At 37.1% G+C, this 26,303-nt stretch overlaps 1 protein-coding gene across 2 annotated transcripts in view; it reads left to right on the top strand.

Moving 5' to 3' along the window:
- The window catches only part of KIF26B (kinesin family member 26B), a 1,779,156-nt gene that overhangs the window by 1,719,410 nt on the left and 33,443 nt on the right, over positions 1-26,303 (top strand). For both annotated transcript variants that reach the window (XM_044058109.1, XM_044058116.1), the window contains one exon: positions 11,457-11,607. In XM_044058109.1, the coding sequence (XP_043914044.1) occupies positions 11,457-11,607 (151 nt within the window). The remainder of the gene's footprint in view (positions 1-11,456; positions 11,608-26,303) is intronic.

The following is a 26,303-nucleotide window of genomic DNA, read 5'->3' as shown; positions in this document are numbered from 1 at the left end:
TACTGTGTATGCCTACCTACACCCGTGGGTGTGCCTGACTACACAGGTATATGGTACTTTTGGGTAGGGGTGCAGAAGTGCGGAGAGCATTATTTATTATCATGTGCTGTTTATCTTGCTGAACATGCAGAGTTACTGTGTACCTGTTAGTCTATAAAGGCTAGTAGGCTGTCTCAGTAGCTCCCACCTGTTGACATATCCAGATGGTAGACAGAGGTTAGCCTAGTATCCTTTGACTGTGCACCACACCAGTCTTTTCAGCACCTGAACAATGGCATTGTCACAGGTGGTTGCTAGCAGTACATGGCTACATCCTTTGATATTTCTTTGGTGTACTCCTACATACAGGCATGCTTGTGGAATTCATTCTACAGCCATTTGCTGAGTGTGTAACAGCATACAAGCTGATATGCCTGTGTGTTTCTGACACTTCCAGGCCTCAGATACTCTCAGGTAAATATTTGAACAGCCTCAGGGAAAGGTACATATAAGTGGGATACACCGGTGATATATGTCACATATTTTGCTGTTGAGACTTTGGGGGATTCGGAGCATATGTATGACTACACCTTTTCTGACGTGCAAGCAGTGTTTACTCTCACTTATTGACATTTTTCATTAAGTGAGGTTCCCCACCTTTCTACCTACTGTTAGTACATTTCACAGGGAGTCAGAGGGGCACAGCTAACATTTGTTTGCAAATCAGAGACATCCCTGTAAATCAGTCACAGTTGGGAGGTCTGGCCTCTGACCTATTCAAATATGCCAGTGTTTATCCTGTTCTGATACTGTGTGGGGTTTGTAAAGTGCTACTGTAACATTATTCCCTACTAGTATGGCTGGTTCTCTTTTCACAGTCATGTCATGCAATTCCACAACACTTGCTGGTTAAAGGCCACAGAACAAGATTTGTGTTATGCCATTCCTATTCACCCTATACATTCACTCATTGTAATGCATGATATATTTCTTTCAGCACCACATTATTGTATATCTGCTGTGGCTTAGTGGTACTTCCTGCAGTCTTGTGAGTCCAAGGTCTGGGGTTCAAGACTGACAGGGGTATTTTATTTTGCTGCTGAGCAGTACAAGGGCCCTGCCATAGAGTGACTAAGGCAATTTTAAGCAGTTGTAAGCGGGTTTGCGTGGGTTTGTGCGACACTTAGCGATGCTTAGCTAAGTGCACACACGAGAACACTGGTGCAAACCCGCTAACTACTGCTTAAAAGTGCTTACTCCCACTAACCCCCATGCTAATTTCTTTTAAAGAAAAGAAAATGGGGAGATAGGAAAGTGGTGAAAAAGGGGGCACAAAGAGGGACACACAGTAGGTAAACAAGCTCGGGATGTGCAGGATGGGTGTAGGGAAGGTCCATAGCTGCCCATTTCTTTAACAGCAACAGCTGTGCATATGCAATGAATTTGGAGTGAAATTTGAAACCTTAAACCCCTGGGAGAGGGGTGAGGACAACAAAGTATGTTGTACTTCCAATTCTAATTATCAGCTTACGTTTGTCCGATGGACATGTGTGCAAAATGGGCAGCTATGTATGGGGCGTAATTGTTTTGTGGGTACAGATTGCCTTTTTTTTTCAGGTGAGAGTGGGAAGTGAGGTAGAGGAAGTAGGTATGTCCGGGGAGGTAGGTTGGGAAGGTAAACAGACAAGACAGACAAGACACATACAGGGGTGGTGTATGACACATGGGGTGGGTGACACAATTGATGGGGTCAGATGTTTAGAAATCGCAAGCCCATGAGCCCACAGATGGTAACAGTGGAACTGAGATCCCCATCCAAGGCCAGTCACCACTGAACCTTCACAGCCCCGAGGGTGGCTGTTCTGGGGGCTGCATACGATGGGCAGGCTTACCCATGAGATGTGCCACTCTCGCCTCAAGCTGGCATAGGGGATCAGCGACTGAACGCTGGATCTCCCTACGCACCACAGCCCGGACCCATTGAAGGGTGACAAGTGGTCCTTCTCCGCCCACGCTTGCATGGGAGGGACGAGCCCCATCCCCTGCAGCACTTCCACCCGAAGGTGACACAGGACCAATGGAGGAGGGGAGCCCGGGCTGGGCACCGGACCTGCTGGTACCAGGTGCACTCGCTGGCTGAGGAGGGACAGGTGGGTCTGCTGGGACCGGCTTTCCCATACGTTCTGTGATTAGGTGTGTTTAATTACAACATAAGCAAAACAGCATTCCAGATTAGTTGTAATAGCATGCAATAATATTCCCATTAACCCAACACACCAAGGGTACAACAGTTGAACAGCAAGCATAACACATGCATATATTGAACCACAGTGGTTATTCCAACAGCATGCAGGGATGTTTGGTAACAACAGGCCACCGTGACTCTGGTGTTTAAACAGGGCACATGCATCAACGTGAATGCAAATATTTATAGAACAATAGGTCATATGTCCCAACAAATATTTAAGATTACACATACCCACAGAGGTGTGGAATTGCATGGTTTATGCACATACAGTAGGGTGTATAAAAAACCTATGTTAACATCTTATAATGACCTTTTAGTCTACACTACATTCCTAGTGACTGCAAGTGTATATCCCCTACCTGTATTATTACACTTGCCACCATACATTAGGTTGTGTACTGGGTTTGGCTAGTTCAATATATGCCTGACCTATATCTAACATACTAAATGTCCAGGATGCAGATGTTACTGCTACATATTTCTTGATTGCATTTATATTTCTTTATCTACATATCTGGGATGTTTTCACATGACATTTTCACTTCGATTTGTACAGAACCCTGCATTTCTTGACACACACTCATATTTCTTGGGAAAAAATAACATGCTATATGTGTGCCAGGTTTACTTATTCATGCCAGCCAGTAACTGCCTGTTGTGGACTGTATATATGTTTCACAGCTACTAGTACTTCCATCACCTACTTTATATGGAACTGCACAACTCTGGGTTGCCAGCACCTTTTCAAACAGTACTGTTTGTATACTGCAAGGGTACAACAACATTTCAGACTCTGTGACACAGACTTACTCTGGGTTTAGACCTTTATTAATGACATTACACACTTTTCCTCAGGCTCACTCCTTTATTTGTTTTAACGGTGTATATGGCAGACATGTTCAAGACATATAATACCTTTATTAATAGGTTAGAACAATCTTTTTTCAGGCTCACTCACTTATTTTATATGACAGTGCTTGCAGAGATATTATTCCAGACATATGTTACCTTTCTTAATGGGTTTCTACACTCTTTTTCTGCCTCTCTGACGTTTTTATCTGACAGTACATGCAGAGGACTTATTCAGGCAATTTTATGGCTGTATTATTTTACTACAACACCTTCTTTCATGCTCTCTCCCATATTTTATATAACAATACATGCAGAATAATCACTAACCTGCCTGGTGGTGCAGCCTTAGCAGCCTATCAGCATAGGCTTGCTGATTCATAGCACGGTCACCTGCAGCTGTAAAGTAAATGAAGAGATATTGAGACATGCCTATCTGTTATACATACTCCATTATCAATTCTTACATACTGCATTCCATGGCTACATACTCAGTTGTGGGGCATCCTGCATCCCATGGGCCTCCTGTATCCATTGGTTCAGGCAGTCCTGCTTTCGTCTCTTCAGGTCTGCATGGTGGTGATGGACCTGCTCACCAGTCCGAGGAATGCCTGTGGCACTGGTGAGGTCACGAGCTAACTGGTTCCAAGCCTCTGCCTTGTACTCCATCCCTTGGAACTGGCCCTGCAGGAGTCTTGACGCGTGACAGTGGACAAGGAGCCAAACCATGTATTTGGACTCCTCGATGCCCCAACGTTCCACTTGGAAGCATGTTCCCTCTCCGACACCAGACATTCTAACTGCAGATGTGAGCTACAATCAGTTATGGAGTGTATTCCCACCTGTCGGACTTAAATATGCAGCATTTCCCGCACTTTTTTTGTGATTCGCCATTTTGTAAAATTCTCAGCTGACTGCAGACCTGCTTAGTAATGGTTAAACTACCATTCATATGTATATGAATGTTAATAGTGGCTGTTTCCCCTATGTTGTCATGGCTTAGTGGTTCTGTACTTTGCTTCTGATGCACAGAGTCCTGAGTTCGAATCTTGTCATTCGTTTTATTTTCATACTATCCAGACAGGCTAGGGGGCGTGGCTGCATTTAAGCAACTTTGCTCTACATTGCCCCTCGGTTCCCTGGTTGGCGCGGCGCGCACATCCGTGCAAACACATTGCGCTGGGTAAAGCATCATTGAACTATGGGCAATTCTATTGCGCTGAGTAAAGTGCTATGAAACAATGGGCAACTCTATTGCGCTAGGTAAAGTGCTATTAAACTGTGGGCACCTCTATTGCGCTAGGTAAAGCGCTATTCAACTACGGGCAACTCTATTGCGCTGGGTGAAGCGCTGCTTAACTGTAGGCAATTTTATATCAGGATCCTTTAAAATATTTATTTTGTTCACTGATACATTGGACATTTCACTGCTTTTTGGTAATGTTTAAACATATTTCTCAGGTATTATTTCATATACTGATTTAAAAAATAAATACGAAGGGGAGTGGTGGGACTTGAACAGTGAATGCCTCTTCTTTGTGCAAACACTCTACAATTACGCTGTTGCTATTTGGTGTGATTTGCATTAACATTCTTTCTTATGCTCTTCCATGTCAGAATTGCTAACTCTAGCTAAGCAATGGGCACACCTGTGCACACACGTGCAAATATGGGCAGCTATTTTGGGGATTTAAAAAAATATATTTAATGTTTTGCATTTTAGAACTGTGATAGGGGTTTACAATATCAGGGAGTGTGGTGTTGGGTGCTGGGACATTTGAGCAGACTCGCTCTTGTGTGTGTGCTTTGTTTAGTTTTAAAAAACATGCAGGGGCGTGGACATTTAGACTGCTCGCCAGTCGGACACGCCCCCTGCTTTCTTACACGGTCCATGTAAGACTTACGGTTGAGTCAGTGTGCCCTCATGCATATTCATTTCATACTGATGTCAAACCGTTGAACTGCAGCCTCCGAGTAAGACTTATTAAGTCTTACACGGAGGATTAGTGAATCCGGGGGACTATCTCTAAGAATTCTGTGAAAAAACTTTGGTTCGGAAATGCAACTTTTAACATTGTAAAAAGTCGATAAAAAGTTCAGAATTATTAGGAAAACTTTTAACTTTAATATAAAAAACAAACACAGAGCAGAAAAAAGCAGGACAAAAGCTGTTAAATGTTTTTTAATACAGATAACACACTGGTACCTCGGCTTTTCACCTTCAGTGGATAATGAACATTAACAACAGCCATCTTTTAATACAAATTCAAAACCCCTAATTTACCAATTGATCTATTATAAATTTTAAAGTGAAAGACAATACTTTTTTGCTTATTTACGTATTTGCATATTTCTCCACTAAATACACTTTACAAATATATTTTACAAATATATTATAAGCTTCAACATTTTAAATTGCAACATATTTTAAACTGCAACACATTTTATAACAAAATATTTTTAGAAATACTTATAATTTAATAATTCTAACTACTAAACCTTTTAAACCTTCCTACAAAATAGGGTCACCTAATTCTCCAAGTTCTCCTCCAAATTAAGACTCCTAGGGACTAATGTTCTATAATTCAGAATAAACTTACTTTCCAGTTCCAACAAATTTCTAACAACATCTCCCCCCTACATTAAACAGGCTGAGCAAGATCACTAAAGAAAAATGAAACCACATCCCCCTCATGTTTATTAATAAAATGTTCTGCAACTGGGCTCCTCATATTTCTGTTGTGGATGTCCTTCAAATGCTCCATAATCCTGACTTTTACAGCTCTTTTGGTTTGTCTAATATACCACTTAATGTCAGCACAACCACAACCCACTGCATAAACTACACAACAGGAATTACAATTAAACCTAAAGGTGGGGTCACATGATTTTTCAGTATATTTTTTTTAACATTTTCCTTAGTTAGGAAACCTAACCTTTCCCCCTCTCTAGAATTTCTAGAAGTTGCTCATTATAGCTACTCACTGGGTTATGGCTCAATTTCAAATAATCTTCTTTCACCAACAAAACTTTGTACACCTTCTCATTGTATTTTAACCTTGACATTACCACACAGTTACCCCCCTTTATCTGCCTGCTTGAATACAAATTCATTCAGTTTTCCTGTCAACATATTCAACATTTTCCATTCTACCTTAGTAATATTGAATTATTTTACATTTTTAACAAATTTTAAATACTCATGTTCATCTTTTGTAAATAACATTTGCTCAAACAAAATAACAGCAGGAGATAGCTTAGGTGGCATAAATTTACTCGGGGTAGGCAAATTAGGGACAGAAAGTTTCCCATAACCAGTTTCATACCCTCCTTCACATACTTCGTCCACATCTGAACTTGTTTCAGACATACAGTCCTCATAAATGGAGACATTTAAAAGTGGGTCATCATCCGCAATAATATTGGCCTCAGTTGTTGCAACGTTAGCCTTTTTTACTATCATAGAAAACAATTAAATGCAATTTCCTACAAAAACTCTTAACTTCTAATAACAATTCAGCTCAAGTAGGTATTTTAACAGGAACAAATTTAGTCCCTTTAGACAATAACTTAATTGCCACATCATCCAACTGAAAATCAGAAAGGTTAATAACTTTCAAGGTATTGATATTAGAAAAAGTACATTGCATACACTTGCATTGTGAGGAAAAACATAGCCCAACATAGGATTAAATGTCACTTTTAGTCCCAAAGCATTATAAAATGCTTCTTGGCCTTAAGACATCTTAACGCTCCTTCTTTCCTTTGCAGCGATTTCGCTTGCCCTTTTCCTGTTGTTGTACTGGGGAGGCATATGAGCTTGTTTCAGTCTCTAACACATGGGAGGAATTAGATAATGATTCCTTCTGAATGGTTTCAAATGAAACACTTTTTTTCAAAGTTGTGTCCAGGGAAGATGCTGAAGAGTCACGTACTGCTGCATGAGAAGAATCAAACTTTCTACTGCCTTTGGACTGCACCCCCCCCCCCCCACACACACACACACATTGAGAGCATTGGCAACCATAAATGCTTAGAAGTTGTTTCTATCATGAAACTTTAACTTTAGTCAAAAAATGTCTTTTTAGAGCTGAAAACCACAAATGAGGACCAAAGTTAACTTTGACTGTCTATTGAAATGTAACCAGTAAAATACTTATATGTAAAAAAACCCAAACAGCTAACTTTTGCTAAAGAAATGGATCGCCTAAGTGAATGTCTCTGGCCTGACTTTTGTCTTATCAAATCTGAATATTTATGTTGACTTTGTTGATTTTACAAGGCTCTTTTCAATTCTTACCAGGCTTCATAAAGGCTGACTACATAATGGGAAGTAAATCAAGTTAATACAAAAAAACGTCCAAAAGTCACCAAATGTAACCCACAAACAACTCCAAAAGGTCCAGAAAAACACACTCATAATTCCAAACAACCAACACAAACAATTTCCTCTCTATCACATCAGGACTTCAAACAAGACAAAAACAAATTCAAACTGTTTCTCTATCACTTTAAATAGTTTATCCAATAAAACATATTTAATTGTTTTTCTCTTTAAATACCTTGTCTGTAATAAAAGTAATATTACCATTCAAATGTACCCATCCTTCAGTATAGAATAATTCAACAAATAATAATTACTGATATTCATTCATGAGTAATTGAACAACTGATAAGTATTTATGCCTGTCTCCTACTTTAAAAATTTAATTAGAGAATATGTTTTTTTTTTTTTTTTTTTAAAAATATCCCTTATATTTTTTATTTTAAAAATATTTAAAATATTCTATATATAATAATATTTAATATTAATTTAATTAACTTCATTATGTAAAATCGTTTAAGGAACTCTTAACCATGTCAAAAGTCTAATTGAATTAATAACTACCTGTATCTATATTATAATATAAAATAATTATTATATAAAATAATAAAAGAAATAATTATAAAATTAATATAATAATATTTATAATATATATAAAATATAAACATAAGTAATATAAATAAATAAAAAATATAATAAATTAAATAAAAAATAAAATAAATATATTAAATATAAAAATATTAATATAATATATAAATAAATACCCCTTCCAAATTTTAAAATATACTTCCTTTCATGTCTCATATTTATTAATTGGCTTTTTTTTTTTATTACTTTCAGAAAGCATTTTATTAAGACTTAAGCCACCATTTTTATCTTTCATCCCTATTCTCACCCACCTTGTAATCTCCTATATCTCTTTTAACCTGTTCTAAACCAAAAATAATGTTAACCTGTTCTACAATCTAAAAAGTGCTCTTATACTTGCCTTCTTACAATCTTTAAGTGCCTTGTGTTTGTTGTTGTCTCCCTTGCTCTGCTGATGTCGTACATGTGTTCATAAATATATTTTTCAGGGACCTCTCAGTTTATATAGAATAAAAATACATTTTTTTTAATTACTTTCAACACACCACTCTCCTTGACATTTTCATTTTATGCTTCTTTTCTATACATCTTCCTTTTTCATGCTTCAATTGTCCTCTTCCTCTCATTCATGATATATGGCACCTTTTGTAACTTGCCCCTTTCTTCTGTAACTTTTCTTTTCTTTTCTTTTTCTTTTTTATTTCTTCATATGCCTTATGTTTGGTGGGTTTCTATTGTTTTTCTTGGTATCTCTATTTTGATTCTCTATTATAATTTGAAAGATAGAAATTTTTCCCATAGAAAATTATATATTTTTAATTGTATTATATTCTTATACCTAAAATCTTTTTCTTTGTTTTTGTTATTTTTATTTTTTTCTTTTTTTATTTTTCTTTTTTCCTTTTTCCTCCATCTTTTTTACCCTTTTAATTCCCTCTTCTATCTTTCCTACCTCTTTCTTCTCTACTTCTTTTGTCTTCAATAAAATTTTAGGATAACCCTTTCTAAAAACATGGTTTACATTTATCACACTCTTGTTTAAACTCTTTATCTCTCATATCTCTACTTACTTGTCTAGAATGCCTCACAAACCTTGTTTTTTTTTTAATGTTTTTTTACGGCAGTGTGGAGGGTGTATGTGTGTAGATATGGGAATTACAATATAAACTTTTCTTGAAGACTTTGTTTTCAAATTATTAATAACTAAGTTAATTAATCCAAGTAGTTTAGTCTGTATATTTATGTATTAGGTAAATTTTATTAAAGGAAATTTGTCAAATTAATAAATTAAAAAAATTCAAAAAATTTTTCCTTCCTCAAAAAAAAAAAAATCACTATAAGGAATAGATCTGTGGTACAATCAAACTTTTTTTAAAAATTAATCATAAATTTTTTTTTTCATTTTTTGGACTACTATATTATTATAAGGGAGCAGGGAACTGCGCTTCACACCCACACACTTTGTTTGTTGATAGTATTCTCATCAAAAAATAAAAAATTAAATCAAAGCGGTTTTCCATGAGTGACGTGGGCTTACCTTCTCTTCGTGTGTCAAGTAAATCAAGTTCATTTCTGCAGTTGTAATTCAACAAACTTAGATCCGCCAAATAGTATGCATTCATGCATATCATATGTGAATAGAAGAAACACACACCCACACAAATGCAGGGAACACCTTCTGCTTCGACTTTGTTCAAATCATGTAAGTGACAGGGAATTATTAGCTCTGATGTGAGGTTTCAGCCTAAGACCTCTAGCATTCCATTCTGGTTTCACTGTTGCTGGACTAACAATACTCAGGACAGATGGATGTTGAGTTTTCTTTTAATTGCCTTTTCCCTTTTAGCTAGCATGAATGCCAGATCCCAAATGACAGCTAATATTTTCCTTTTACGTCTATGATTCTAGCAATGCTTAGGCATAAGGATTTCTTAGTGTGTTTGTGTGTGTGTGTGTGTGTGTGTGTGTGTGTGTGTGTGTGTGTGTGTGTGTGTGTGTGTGTGTGTGTTTATAATTTGACCTTAATCACCATGTTAGGTGTTTCCTAGCTCAAAGAAAAAAGCTCTTAAGGGAAAACACAACACATTTGTATCCTGAAGGTCTTGTTAGTCCAGATGCAGTGATGGCAGCACGGAGTGCTAGAGGTTTTGAGTTTGAATCCGCAGTGATAGCTGATTTTTCCCTTCATTTTATATTTATTAACGAGTGTATGATTTTGGGCTGCCACCGAGTGGTGGTTATACAGAGCAGTCAAGACACGGATTGCCTTTTTTGGAAACATTCTGCACATTCACATGTAAAAAGAGTTGAAGAGGAATTATGGGATGTCCCAAAAATGACAGAAGGAAATTTGACTGAAGTGTGTCAGTGTTTTCTAAATGAAATAACAGGTCACTAAAACTGACTGAATGAGGAGGTTAAACCCTTTAACCCCCTTGCATGTAAGGCAATGTAACTTAATTTTTATTTTATACTTTGTTGATCAGGTTAGTCCCACTAGGCTGCTAGCCTCTTTTCACAGGAGACCTAAGGTGGGATTTATACTTCTGGGGCAATTTCATCCAGGCATCAGGGAACTTCCCCTGCTCTTTTTGATAGTTTCCAAGGATGCTTTTACATCCACCTGAACTACCACCAAGTTAAGTAGATGGGGCTTCAGTTTAATGTCTCATCTGAAGGATGGCACACCCAGGAGTGCAGCATCATAGTGTCAGTAATCAAGTCTAGGTGGTGTGAGAATAGAACCAACAGCCTTCTGCACCAGAGGCAAGTGTGTTCCCTGTTGCACCACTGACACTAAGATAATGACTTGATCTGAACTTATGATATCTCAGAGTGGGGTTGTGCCCCTGAAACATGAAGTTTCTTAACAGAAGACTTCAGCAACAAGGATTTAGTCAGTTCTTTTCCAAATTCACTTTTGTCTTTCATCCTTGTTCTTAATACACACCCATTGGCACCCAGGCTTTCAAAAAAAAATTCCTTTACGGCTTGTGCCAAATGATCAGCTCCATGGAGAAAATAGTTTACTAGAATAATACAAGGTACATGGTGTTTCCATTTTCAATCCCTTCTTACTCAACCTAAAATATTTTTTAGTCAAAGGTTGGTTACAGTTAGCAGAAATTGTTTAATATTAAGCATTTCCTTTTGCTGTTTTGAGAAATGATATACCCCTATATTTTAGTAGATATGTGCTATACATTACCATTCTTTCAAATCTTAACTATTTCCTTTCTCTAGTATGTAGTATTTTACAATATTTGCAGGCTATCTGCTCTCTATTCTTCCTCAGCAGTATATCATACATTACAAATGCTAAATTGCCTAGTACAGCCATTGTAATATAAGATGCCAGTGACATAAAAGCTAAATGAGGTCATTATGATTATGAATGCCTAGTCATTGACTACATTTGTCATTTTGTCCTTTCGTCTTACTTTGCCATTTGTATGGTTTATTTATCAGGAGGTCATTTGCTTCAATGCCAAACTGAAAATCTTGGAGCATCGCCAGCAACGAATTGCAGAGGTTAGAGCTAAATATGACTGGCTGAAGAAGGAACTGGAGGTGACAAAACAGTACCTGATGCTGGAACCAAACAAATGGCTCAGTGAATGTAAGAAAATATTCTTGTGCAACTATGTGGTAGCATTTACTGTACATTTGTTTATTTTTTTAAGAGTGAATTTCCAGTCTTAATATGCATGCATAGGATGGCTTGCTTTCATATTTCCTGGTATGTTGACTTCATGCTGGTAATTTAGATTTCTTGTACTTGTAAACATAGTTATATTTAAGTGGGTTGTTCTTTTGGTATTCATTTGTTATTAACAATATTCATACGTAAACATTGTATATTGAGGTGAGATAAGCCTTTGGTATGGGGTTATTAGCAGCGTTGTTCATATCTGATGGTAGGAAGGAAAGGGCAGAAGAGGTCTCCTTATTGTTTACAGAATGTACTGCTGTGAACTGTTTCACTTTACTTTTATTGTTGGCAACCCAAAAAAACAAGCCATGTAGTTGATCTTGCACATATTTTTCATTATGTGAAACGTTACTTGGTACATGTCATCGTTTTTGCTTTTGTATTGGTCAGTTCATATATTTTTTACTGTTTTTTGAACTCATTAGTACATATTGTATCCCACATGCTGCTCACTCCATGGTAGTCCTGTGGAGAAGATGTTAACGTATTATCCTGCTGATTTCTTACAGTGAATAGCAAGGGGATGGATTTTATTATGTCCCTACATACGTGTCAGATTTATTTGAATTTCTGCTATGTACATGTTGGGAATGTCTGGTTTGAGGCAACAGAATGGTAACATTAATACCAGTGCCTTGTTTCTAAACAAACAGAAGTTCACAGTAACACATCTGCTTCATCTATGGGCACCATGCAGCTACAAAGGGATTGTATATTCCTAAGTAGAGTATCTGTACTTACTACTCTCTTCTTAAGTGGTACTACTAAAATCTATATATAGTTTGCCCTTGTGATTATTACATGATACAGCTTTAAATTTGCTAACACATCAAAGAGTCCTCACAGTTGTGGTGCTGTTGTTTTATTAAACATTTAGAGAATGGGCGACCTGTAGATCACATGCTGATTGGAGAACAAACATTCACCAGCAGGGTGTTAATCTTCTGGTAATGCCCAGAGAAAAACATGTCAACAGTTTCATGGCAGCATATCAAGCTGCCGTGGTGCTCGGACTGAAAATAACCTAACAGCCATTATTATTTTACTCTCGCTAAGCAGTGCTGTGTTTACATGTTTATGTCTGTGTGTGTGATTGTATGTGTGAATGTCAGTTAGAGTGAGATCAATCAAGTCAATATTTTACACTCACTAAGCAGTGCTTTTGCTATTTAGCGAGTGTAAAAACAAAATGAAACATAAAAAAGTATGTGTGTGTTTATGTTTGTGTGTGTGTGTGTGTGTTTACATTTGTGTGTGTCTGTACGTATGTGTTTATGTTTGTGTGTGTGTGTGTGTTTATGTTTCTGTGTGTGTATGTGTGTGTGTTTATGTTTATGTCTGTCTGTGAGTGTATGCATGCTAGCATGTGTGAATGCGTGATGTGCATGAGTAAGAGGGAGAGTGAAGCGTGAAAGCGATCAAGCACTGGCAGCAGCAGCAGTTACTAAGAGGCTTGTGTACCTCTCAACCTCTTAGCTCAAGATAACTGGATAAAGCCTAAAGTAAAGGGGGAACAAAGGCTCAAAATAGGAACATATTTTACATATTGCTTTTATAAACATCACAAAGTTGCTTGAATAGTAGGATTGGTGTTAATATGCATGTTCTGAAGTGTAAGTGTTTGTGTGTATGAACGAGTGACCAGTGGCAGCAGCAGTAAAGAGGTTTGCATATATTTTGACCTTTTAGCTCTAGAAATCTGGATAAAGCCTGAAATAAAAGGGAAACAAAGGCTCAAAAATAGGAACAGATTTTAAATGTGTTTTAGAAAATTGCAAAATAGCTTAAATAACAGGATTTGTGTTAACATGAATTTTCTGAAGGAAATAAAGTCTGAAAGTCAAATATATATCATTATTTAGTGATCTCAATCCGCAATGACTTGCAACAAACCACACATTTTAAGAATAAGGGACCAAAAGATAAAGTAAATATCTAGATTTTTGTTTTAAATAATGCATTTAAGTGATATATTTTGGATGTAATATGCCTCCTCAACACCATTTACATATACTACAGCAACTTTGAAACATTAGGCGGAGTAACTATTTTATAATATAGTAATAAAAAAAATAAGTAAAACACAACAATTTTACAGCCCATTCTCTAAGCACAATGCCCTCCAGGGTGTGTCGGGCCTCAGAACATCCATGTGCAGGCATTATTTTCCCAGTAAATTGCACCCTGCTGGGCATTATTACTTGCATAATGCATGGAGATCCCTGATTACACCCCAAAATAGCTAAATTATGTCCTGGTTGAGCATTGTTATTGCACGAGACCTGACTTTAACAACACTTAGAGAGGTGCTTAACAATTATTCGCTCTCAAGCTGAATGTCTGTCTCGAACACATAATAAAGCAGTTACGATCTCTGACCTGCTTGTAATCCTCAATACTATACTTTTTTTCTGCAAGTAGATTATTTTTATTTCTTTTCTTTTTTTGCTACTAGATTATCCTTGAAGCAGTCCAGATCATAAAGCAGCTCTACCTTCTTTTGTTGTGGTCAGTTGGCACCTTCACTATCTCTAGGACAGTTGCCTCCTACTTTTCACCTTGAGCCAGGTATGGCCAGATGGACCGCTACCATGCCTCCTCAGGTGGGGACTCTCCTATCCATGAGTCAGCTTAGTCAGGGTAAGAAGGGATTCTTTTGCTGTTGGGAGGCCAGTTGTTCATCTAAAACCAGAGTACAGATAAAGGAGATTCCAACCATCTTATTTTTTGTGGTAACAAAGGGTGTATGATGTATACCATCTTAATATGCTCTATCCACCAGTTCGCCACACTATTCCTACTTCAAGTTGTTATCCTGAGTCACTTTACAGTGATTTTCCGATGTTCATACATGCATAACAACTTCTGGTAAGTTCCATGATACATTTTCCTCTTTTGCAGTCCTTACATGTTTGGGTCGTATGTTAATAAAAAGTCTCTTTCTTAAATCATGGCCCAAATAATTTTAGTGTATCCCACAGTGATGACACTTGGGGGTAACATACAGTGTACCTGTAGACTTTAATGGTAACATCTCCACAGATGTGAGGTGGTGTGCCCATTAAGGTCTGCAGACATACCTCACACTTTTCTTACACTGATGTCACTGAGATTAAAGTCCATTGGTTGTACTAAGTTATGTCACTGCATGGAAAATACATGTGTTATAAGTTTTTTTTTTAAACAAAAGCCAAAACATGTTTGCTGGTGGAATGAAAGAATTGTTTGGCAGTTTATTCACTACATGCCATTTTGCAAAGGTAAGTTTTGTAACATTGGAAAATCAAAAAGTATATATATCCACCACTAAGCAAAGCACTCACTAGTAGGCCAGTCAAAAATGAAGATAAAAAACAAGCGGTACACCAAAGGCAGAAGAAAGTAAAAAATCCAAACCACAGTATTCACTTCAAGGTTTATTCGAAGAGGATCCAAAAGTTAGCGCTTTCACGTTGATTCACAACGCTTCATCAGACTTCAATAAAAACTTGCCATTGCTCCATATTTAAATAATACTTACAATTAAGCAATCAAGTAATATTCCAATCAAACATTTAAAGGCATACAAACATTCATATTCAATAACGCATTTTTTATAAAGCAGCAACATCCATAAGCTGTACAACATTAAAAATAACATATGATTAACATAGAACCATAAGAAAAACATATGTATATATAAAAACTAAAAACTTATATATACATGTGTGTCCCCCAGGACACTTTCTAAAATACTAAAACTGTATATATAGCTTCTATGTAGTAGAAGTGGGCCATAACTAGTGGCTATATGGTCTGGCTGCCAGGTGCGGTTTAAGTGCCATCTTATCATTTAAGCCATACCTTAAATGTGCCTGTAACCTAATGATCCATTTATTTTCCAATTCCTCTGTATAATTTTTGATATTGCCTAACCTAGATGTTTTATTCACTAATTGTAACACCCTGAACTTAAAAACATAAATAAATCCAATTTTTATGCAGACTGTAGGTCTCGTGATCTGGTCTACTTAGCACAATGTCAAGTATGTAACAGTTTCTACATTGGTATGACAAATAGAACTTTGAGAGAACGAATTAGAGAACACACATATGCCATTAACAAAGAGAACATGAATAATGCCCTTGCGAAACATACTGTAGAAAATGGTCTTAAACATGTTTTTAAGTTCAGGGTGTTACAATTAGTGAATAAAACATCTAGGTTAGGCAATATCAAAAATTATGCAGAGGAATTGGAAAATAAATGGATCATTAGGTTACAGGCACATTTAGGGTATGGCTTAAATGATAAGATGTCACTTAAACCGCACCTGGCAGCCAGACCATATAGCCACTAGTTATGGCCCACTGCTACTACATAGAAGCTATATATACAGTTTTAGTATTTTAGAAAGTGTCCTGGGGGACACACATGTATATATAAGTTTTTTGTTTTTATATATACATATGTTTTTCTTATGGTTCTATGTTAATCATATGTTATTTTTAATGTTGTACAGCTTATGGATGTTGCTGCTTTATAAAAAATGCGTTATTGAATATGAATGTTTGTATGCCTTTAAATGTTTGATTGGAATATTACTTGATTGCTTAATTGTAAGTATTATTTAAATATGGAGCAATGGCAAGTTTTTATTGAAGTCTGATGAAGCGTTGTGAATCAACGTGAAAGCGCTAACTTTTGGATCCTCTTCGAATAAACCTTGAAGTGAATACTGTGGTTTGGATTTTTTACTTTCTTCTGCCTTTGGTGTACCGCTTGTTTTTTATCTTCAACATTGGAAAATCACTTTAGCTATGGCTGATTCCCCAGTCTCTGATCTCCCTGGAAGGAGATATGCTGTCAGTGTCCAAGTCTTCACATTCAAGTAGACCCAACAGTAAACAAGGCTGATGAATGGACCTTAGCTGCTGGCATCACAGTCAAGGTGAGAACCTGAATGTCAGAGATTTGGATAAATAAGTAGTTTTCCATAACAAAATATCAGTGCTGTCGTATCGACACAGTTAAATTGTGTGCTTTGTGCTTGTTTGCTTAAATATGACTGATGCTTACCTTTGGCTTAGTCTGATGAAAGCGTAAGGTTCTGAAAGCTAACTCCATTTGTTATGATTTTAATGCTTTTCATTAAAATGTTGATTTTTACATTATCCTCATTGGTGCTACTTGTCTTCCTTGGGATTCCAGAGGGTCATTTTGTTGTTATAAATCAGTAAATGCATTAATTTATGTCTGGCTTTCCTCCCGCTAGAAATAGGTACATTTAGTATACTGATCAGAATAGTCAGTTATGTATGCATTCACTTCAAAGGTAAATCACAAAAGCAGTATGTACTATTTAGTCCTGCATTAGTTAAAAAACAAGCAAATAAAAATATACACATGTATTAATTTATTTAGTGTTTTTTCGTTTGGAACATCTGGAAAAACACTGCACAGTATACTTAACTATGAGGTCTGGTGATAGACACACCATTTTACTCACAGTTGCAACAAGCTTAGCTTAGCTCTAAGAAGTGCTTTCTGTCTGGAATCTGGGAGTAGGTTGCTGGTAGCCGCAATGCCTGACCAATGGTGAAACATTGTGATTTATATTAGCAGTGATACTATTGCAGCCACAAGTGTGATCCTTGGCCATCTGAAGAGTGGTTGAAATGAAAATGCTCTAACCATGTACTGCCAGCTCACTGTCTGTGAAAAAAAGTGGTGTGGACAGCAGCTGCACCCTTGTGAACACCAGCAGTGCAGGAGTGTGGGCAGCAGCTGTGCCCTTGTGGACACCAGCAGTACAGGAGTGTGGGCGGCAGCTGTATCCTTGTGGACAACAGCAGTGCAAGAGTGTGGGCAACGGCTGTACCCTTGTAGAGAGCAGCAGTGCAGGAGTGTGGGCAGCAGCTGTGCCCTTGTGGACAGCAGCAGTGCAGGAGTGCGGGCAGCAGATGTGCCCTTGTGGACAGCAGGAGTGCGGGCAGCAGATGTGCCCTTGTGGACAGCAGCAGTGCAGGAGTGTGGGCAGCTGTGCCCTTGTGGACAGCAGCAGTGCAGGAGTGTGGGCAGCAAATGTGCCCTTGTGGACAGCAGCAGTGCAGGAATGTGGGCAGCAGCTGTGCCCTTGTGGACAGCAGCAGTGCAGAAGTGTGGGCAGCAGCTGTGCCAGTGTGGACAGCAGCAGTGCAGAATACTGGAAATCATATTTATAGCAAGTAAAGAACAGGGAATCCAACAGAATTTACTTCTGTTACAGAAAACTCAAAAAAAAATTAAAGCATCACAATAATAATGCACATCATCCAGAGGGATAATGACCACCACCACAGGTGCAGGCTGTCCCTTCTATAACATAGTTGTATTCTATTAATTTTACTGGCCAGCAACAGCTCTCAACTTAGAAGAAGTCTGGAGGATTATGCTAAGACATGAGGAGAACAGTTTCTAGTGAAGAAATGGAGCTGATGTGTGTGTTGATAGTCACAAAAAGGGGAGGGCTGTACAATTATAATTAAATTAAGGAATATGCTTAGAAGAAATCAAGAATTATCTACATTTATACTCTTAACTATTAACATTTTTAGTTGATACTGCTATTACAGTGGTCACAGGCAAAAAAGGCTAGTAGAAAAGGATGAGTTACTGTATATATGGACCTCAGGATACATTCTGTTATTTGATAAGCTGCATTCAGTACATATCATTACTACTGCTCCTTCCTTGATTCATACAGTACTGCAGTACAGGTCAGTCGTCTACATTAGACTCTTCAGTGTTCCAATGACAGGGATAAGGAAGATAAGCAGTATGCCTGTGGCATTTCAATATCACTATATACCTGTAGGAGTATTAATGAGGCACATTACACTACATTTAAGTATTACTATATAGAGCAGGAGAATCAGTGACACACAATACACTATATTACAATATACCTGTAGGAGTATTAATGAGGCACATTACACTACATTTAAGTATTACTATATAGTGCAGGAGAATCAGTGACACACAATACACTATATTACAATATACCTGTAGGAGTATTAATGACACACATTACACTACATTTAAGTATTACTATATAGTGCAGGAGAATCAGTGACACACAATACACTAAATTACAATATACCTCTAGGCGTATTAATGGCACACATTACACTGCATTTGAGTATTACTATATAGTGCAGGAGTATCAGTGACACACAATACACTATATTACTATATACCTGTAGGAGTATTAATGACACACATTACACTGCATTTTATCATTACTACACACCTGTAGGAGTAGCAACGGCACACAATAAACTACATTTAAATATTACTATATACCTGTAGGAGTATTACTGAGACACATTACACTGCATTTAAGTATTACTATATAGTGCAGGAGTATCAGTGACACACAATACACTATATTACAATATACCTGTAGGAGTATTAATGACACACATTACACTGCATTTAGTCATTACTATACAACTGTAGGAGTAGCAATGGCACACATGACACACATTGCACTACATTTAAGTACTACTATATACATGTAGGAGTATCACTGGCACACATTACGCTATATTAAGTATTACTATATATTTATAGGAGTAACAATGGCACACATTAAACTACATTTAATTATTACTATACACCTGTAGGAGTATCAGTGGCACACATTACACTACATGAAGTATTACTATATATTTGTAGATGGTCAATATTAGCTAATTCAACTTTCAGAGTTTGACTGTCATATGGTCGACACCATATGATCAGACTTTTAAAAGTTTGAATATCTAATAAAAAAATAAACTACACAAATAACCTACCTGAATGTTTTAAGCATGCCTCCCTGCCCCCACACCCCCCACTCTTTAAATATACCATGTCTGAGATTGAACTACAGTGCGGAAAATGGAAATCTTTCCGTTCCATGCTGTACGGAGATCTCTGATGAAGCGTTCAAACTTTCAGAAATTTGATAATTTGGTGTCGACCATATGACAGTCGAACTTTTGAAAGTTCGATCATCTAATATAGACCTATTTGTAGGAATAACAATGGCACACAATACACTACATTTAAGTATTACTATGTACCTGTAGGAATATCAATGGCACACATTACAGTACATTTTAAGTATTACTATATACCTGTAGGAGTATCAATGGCACACATTACACTACATTTTAAGTATTACTATATACCTGTAGGAATACCAGTGACCCACATTACACTATATTAAGTATTACTATATATTTGTACAAGTATCAATGACGCCAGGGTTGCCAGACGTTGCTATTTGAGCAGGATTGTCCCGGGATCAGCAGCCCAATCCTGAGTCCCACACTGCCGGTTTAAATCCCGGCGAAACAGCCTCCATTTTTTTTATTGGCCTGTATACCGGCATAAGGGCCAATCAAAAATCGCTAAACACAGAGCTACTTGTGTTTAATATGGAACATCAGGCAGTTCCGTATTAAACACAAGTAGCTCCATTTCGCGATTTTTTGATTGGCTTGTATACTGGCATATGGGCCAATCAAAAATCGCTACACACGGAGCTACTTGTGTTTAATGCGGAATTGCCAGATTTTTTTTTTTTTTTTTTTGGTCTTCACTTAGCGTGTAAGACCTTTTTTTTTTCTGGCAATCCTGAATGGCACACACTACACTACATTTAACTGCTGTTCAGAAAACATTAAATCATATAACTGGGACAGACTTATAAAGGAAACAGCTCTCAGCAAGTGTATGCAATGAAGTCATTCCTTGTTAATGTCAGTGTTCCCTCAGTCATGTGTTAACAGTTCAACTGTTCATCCCAGGAGGAAATGAATGTGCTCTGTTGTTTGTTTTTCTTTCCATTTAACAAGAAATGAGCATATAAAGCAGAAACCCACAGCAAAGAAAGATACACTCCTAAATGAACTAAACATTAAACTAAAGACAGTTTATTCCACATTAATGAAAGTGCTGAATGGCATGTAAACATGGACATTTTCTTTCTCATCTGATGTTGGAGAAGCTATTATTTTATATAGTTTTAGTTCATGATTTTGATTTCAGTGTCCTGATGTTAGACCCTTCCTTCATTTCCCAAAGATATTTTACCCCAGACTAACACATAAGACTGCCTTGGTTCATCTTTCCCTGAGTGTTGTACCCAGCTACTTCTCAAGCCTTCATCTCAAAACAAAAAGTGTCATATATTTTAAATGGAGCATTAAGAAACACAAACTGGAGTAAAGAAGTTTTATGAGAGCAAACATGAACTGCGGTTTAACTGACTGAATTTACAACACAATCTTATTCCCATCCTCCAAAAGTTGCTTTTTTTCAACTTCATTAAAAGTTTGGCTTGCTAACGTAGTTAAAACATGTTTTGCATGCAGTTCGGTAGTTAGGCTTGATGCACTTTGACCTTTGGACCCAGGGATGTGAAGTACTGTTTACTAATTTTCTTCATTGCTAGCCCTATACCTTGTGGTGAACTTCTTTATCTTCCAGTTACTTCTTTGTGTGAACTTGAAGCTGCTTGCATAAAAAATCAGCATAAAGCATGCTTTAGACTAAATCCAATTAAAAGTATCATCTTTATGCTGCTTAGAAATGATGGAAAACCATAATAAATGCAACAAGCAGATTTATGTATAAAGTCATATATTCACAGTTTATATGTTCAAGTTAATTCAGATCATTGGACTGTGGTGCTAATAATGGTAAAGTCCAGTTTCAGATTTTCCCAGACCTCCTTGATTTGCACCACCTTCACAAACACTCAAATTAATACTTAAATCTCCCTTAAAAAGTAAACAAGATACAACTGAGTGACAGATTTATTACTCAACACCCCCCATATCTTAGAATAATCTTCCATTAGATGTAAAACTTAGCAACACCCTTGCTTCATTTAAGGCAGACCTTGATGGTTGGATGGGAATCCATAAATTCATCCCAGCCCTGACTTATTTTGCCCTCCTAGAGGCAAGAGGTACACTACGAGAGTGAGTATTGGCAATGTGACTATGGTTTGCAGAATACTCTGCCCTATAAACTCTATGAACTGATGAAAGTAATGCAAATTACTTTACAGAATTATGATTTGAACACAAGTTGCAAAGGCAATCAATTAGACAACACAAAAGGGAGCATTTGTTTATATTTATTTATACTGGTTTGGCATGATGCAAAACTCAAGAAGTTTAGTGTGTTTTTATACAACATCTAGGTAAGTGGGCCAGTACGGACTTGAGCAAAGCTGAAGCCTTTTGAGAAGCTTGGCTATGGCCTGATATTAAGTGAAATAAGATCTTGAGCTATGATGAGCAAAATATTACTGAAATAAATTTACATTTAAATTTCCATGTGTAAGGCTTAGCAACAAATAGCCATCAGTTAAAAGTGTAAAATAATAAAAGTGTCACTTCCACTGTCTATTGTTGGATTAACAGAGTAACTTTTATGTCATAAATTAAAGACATCTTTGCGACGGGATCACTGGGATACTTTTAACTAAAAGTCTTTAGAAAGGGTAGCAACATTTTTATAGATTCATAGGTAAGCACTAGGCTATCTTCCCTTGCAGGATATTTTAAGCCTACCCAATTTCCCTTTTTATGCTCGGAATAACCTCTCCTATTTGTTTATAGATTGACCTTACCCATCCCTTGGTCAATAATTATATGTTACCCTAATAATAATAACTGGGATCATACCATAGATAATTTGAAGGGGACCTATACATGGGATAAAGCATTTAGGAGCTGTATCTGCCCATTAGTAGTACAGGGGGCAGTTCTGAGGTACATTTGCTGTTTCCCATCCATAGATTTAGACTGCAGTTGAAACTGGACAAGAATGAACTTTGTTTTATGTGGATGGGGAGTCTGTTCTACAGCAGTGGTATCCTCTATAAAATATACCTGTCCCTACAAACCATTTTGTTGATGTTGCAGAGGAGGTTTAGCTCCCTAGTCTGAGTAGTTATGATGCCATTTGACTTGCTGATGTGCAGTAAATCCATCAATAATGGGTTGGAGGATGCTTTGTATGCCAGACACAGGTCATCCCTTAGAAATCTGTAGGATACCGAGTACAGTGTCAGGGCTTTGTGTCAGTCCATGCAGGACATGTTGTTTAGGCCTTGTATCATTTTAGTAAAGTACTGTATCTTTGAGGGCATTTCCATTGTTGCATGTGTCTGGACAGATGCATGCCAAAGTGGGCATTATATTCAATGACTGATCTAATGAGGGCTGAGTCAAGGAGAGCAATGATGTTCCAAGAACTAGACACTGTCACTTTGTTTATAAACTGTGCAATATAAAAGGGCTTTCTTACAACAATAGACACATCTTGGTCAAAACGTAGGTAACCATCCACATAAATTCCCAAATCCCAAACAACTAGGTCAACACTTAGGGTAGTATTGTCAGCATGATAGTTCTCTCTGGTTGATGGCTTCCCAAAGGATACAATTATGCATTTTCTGACATTTAGATTCAGTCCATGATTTTGGCACCAGTTATTTATTTGGTACCACCCTTCCTGCAGGATGGCTAAGTCATTTGGGGATTCAATGATTGCTTCTAGCTTACAGTCACCTGCAAACTTAGCCAAACTTAGCCAGAGCTAGTTGGTATTGGCATTTACATTAGAAAAGTAGATGCAAAACAGGAGAGGTCCTAGAACAGAACTCTGGGGGGCTCTGCTGGTGTCTGGTCATGTTGTAACTTCCCCTGTTTTGATTATATGTATCCTATATGTGAGCCAGTTGGCAATCCAGCATGTGACATAAGGGTTTATTCACAATGTATTTAGCTTTTCTACTATGCACAATACTTTAGTTTACACTATAGTTTTTACATTATACGTTTCTCTTACTACCTTTCTCTTTTAATACCGGGCCCCAGTAATAAGTGGCAGTCTTGACTGTGTGTCTCTAATTTCTTCATTTATATGATAATCTTCATGTTAAGGATATAAACATAAGTGTGCTGATAGAAACATATGAGTGATTAAAGAATTAAACTGTGTACACTGGGATATTATCTCTGCCTTTTGGAACCCGTTTTTCTCCTTAGTTTGAACATAGTATTGACATACTAAATATAGACTATATAAATAATTTGATTCTTCTGTGTGTTACTCTGTAGCATGACTTTAGAAACAAATCCTTCTAGTCAAAATCATATTGTGCAGTACCTTAATGGGATTGTTTGGGATGTCACTTGACTGCTGTACCGAAAGTAGTGTGATTTATAAACCAGAATCATAGAACATGCTGTCGCTGCTGCACTCAGGACCATCAACCAATGACATTCTGCTCAATGTTACAAAGAGTCAGCAGTCAGAGGCTGCCCTTATGTGAGCTTGTGTCCTATGTGAAGGGCTCCATGGCACCTTCTCCCATGCATATCACCTGGCATTTTACCAGTCCCCCACAACCACCAATCCTGGCTTACCCACACCTTCCAGATTACGTTTTTCTTCCTTTTCTTAGTTTGTTTTATTCTTCGATGTTTTCTGTATTCATTCACTTATTTACCACATCCTAGAGAAGGCTACATGCTGCTAATTATGAATGAAATAACAGCATGAAGCCAGAGGTATGGGGGTCTAGATACTCTGATGTGCATTTCTGAGTTTTTTTAAATAACATTTTCTTTACATTTTCCTAAATCCTTTCAACGCACCACAACTGACGAACACTACACTGTACTAACTGTGGAGCAAATAATTTAAGTCAGGGGTCTTGGGACTGCAAAGTCCCCACAAGCCATGGGGTTTTAGATGTTTTGGGGTGCATTTTAGAACTTCTTTCAAACTTTCAATGCAATGATGGCCTGAGCAAAAATCATGAGTAAGGAAAGAAACAACAGGTTATATCCAAGGCTCAGTGCTCAAAGCTAAGAAAATAACAGTTCATAATAAATTGCGAAAAAACATAATTGTGAGGAGAGCATAAACAAATCATATCTGGGAATTTAAATCTATATCAATTTCTATATCTATCTGTCTACTAGCAATTGTCAGGAGTTGCCATGGGCACTAGTTGTGCTAATGCATATGCAAATTTGGTTATGGTGAATTGGGAGTATGAACACTTGTTGAATAACCCCCAGATAGTATTTTACAGGCATTTCATAGATGACCTTTTTATTCTTTGGAAGGGAAGTGAGGAACAACTGATGTCTTTACATTTACATCTTAATACCACTAGTGATTTTCTGAAACTTGCCATAGATTGTTCTGTACAAAGTATAGATTTTTTTGATGTCAGCATTTATAAAGAAGGCAATATGTGGTCCACCAAGCTACACAGGAAACAGTGTTATAGACCAACTTTTCTACACAGGAATATTATGCATAACCAAAGCATCTTTCCTAATATTATTAGAGGACAAGCAATGAGAATATCACATTTATGTTGCCAAGAAGAAGTATATGTAAGTGAACTTAATAATTTAAGAACAGGGTTTTTGAGTAGGGGGTATAGTGAACAAGAGATTAATAAAGTGTATCAAAAAGTACGTAAGGAAAGAGAAGGTATAGGTAAGCCATATTACTCTGATAGAGTGGCAAAAGAAAATACACGTAATAAGAGTAAATAGCTAACACCGACCCCTATGGTTTTACCATATACAAAGGATATAAAAAGGTTTGAAAACATTATCCATCAGAACTGGCACATTTTGCTAGTAGATGAGGACACTACGATATAGTAGGTACACAACCACACTTTGTATTTAAAAACAAGAGAAATTAAAAACAACAGTTGTGTTATCCAAGAACAGTTAGGATGACAGATAATATAGTGAAAGGTACACATAGATGTGGATACTGTGCATAAGGCACTTATGTGGATGAGTCTAGATTTTTAAGCATCCAGGAACATGGTGTCTTTGGAAGCTTAGAAACTCAGCAGACTGCAATGCCAGCAATGTAGTATATGTAGCTCACTGTAAAATATGTTTTCAGTTCTATGTAGGCAAGACTAACCATCACCTTAGGGAATGAATTAGCGACCACCTGTACTGCACTAGAAAGGGGCAAATGTATAGTGCTTTGGCTAAGCACACTTTGATCAAGGGGGATGAACATATATTCATGTTTCAGGTTTTACATGTCCAAAATGTAAACATCAGGATGGTTGATATAGTCAATACAACTGAAAATATGGAAGTACAATAGATTTTGAGACTTGGAGCACACAGAGGACTGGGTCTGAATGACACCGTTCCTCTGAAGCCAGCCCTGAAGTCTAGAAAGTTGAGATAATTTATAAGCAATAGGTATAATATAGTGAGAATAAATTACACACACACATGCATTCATTTTATAAACAAATACATATATATATATATATATATGTGTGTGTGTGTGTGTGTGTGTGTAGGTTAACTTTTTAGTTTTTTATTTAGCCTTAGTTTTAATTAAATGTTATGTGTAACCAAGGTAATTAATTAAGTTGCTTGTGATATGATTGGTTAATCTGAATTGAAGTAAAGTATTTATATGCTGCTAGTATGTGAATGAATTGTCTGATGAAGCAATGGTTACCATTGCGAAAGCGGTCACCTTTTTGTATTAAAACAGAGGATTTTATTCT

Source organism: Protopterus annectens, chromosome 1.part2 (genome assembly GCF_019279795.1).
Source record: "Protopterus annectens isolate FY-2018-M chromosome 1.part2, PAN1.0, whole genome shotgun sequence".
Lineage (NCBI taxonomy): Eukaryota > Metazoa > Chordata > Ceratodontiformes > Protopteridae > Protopterus > Protopterus annectens.
This window is presented reverse-complemented; position numbering and strand designations above follow the sequence as displayed.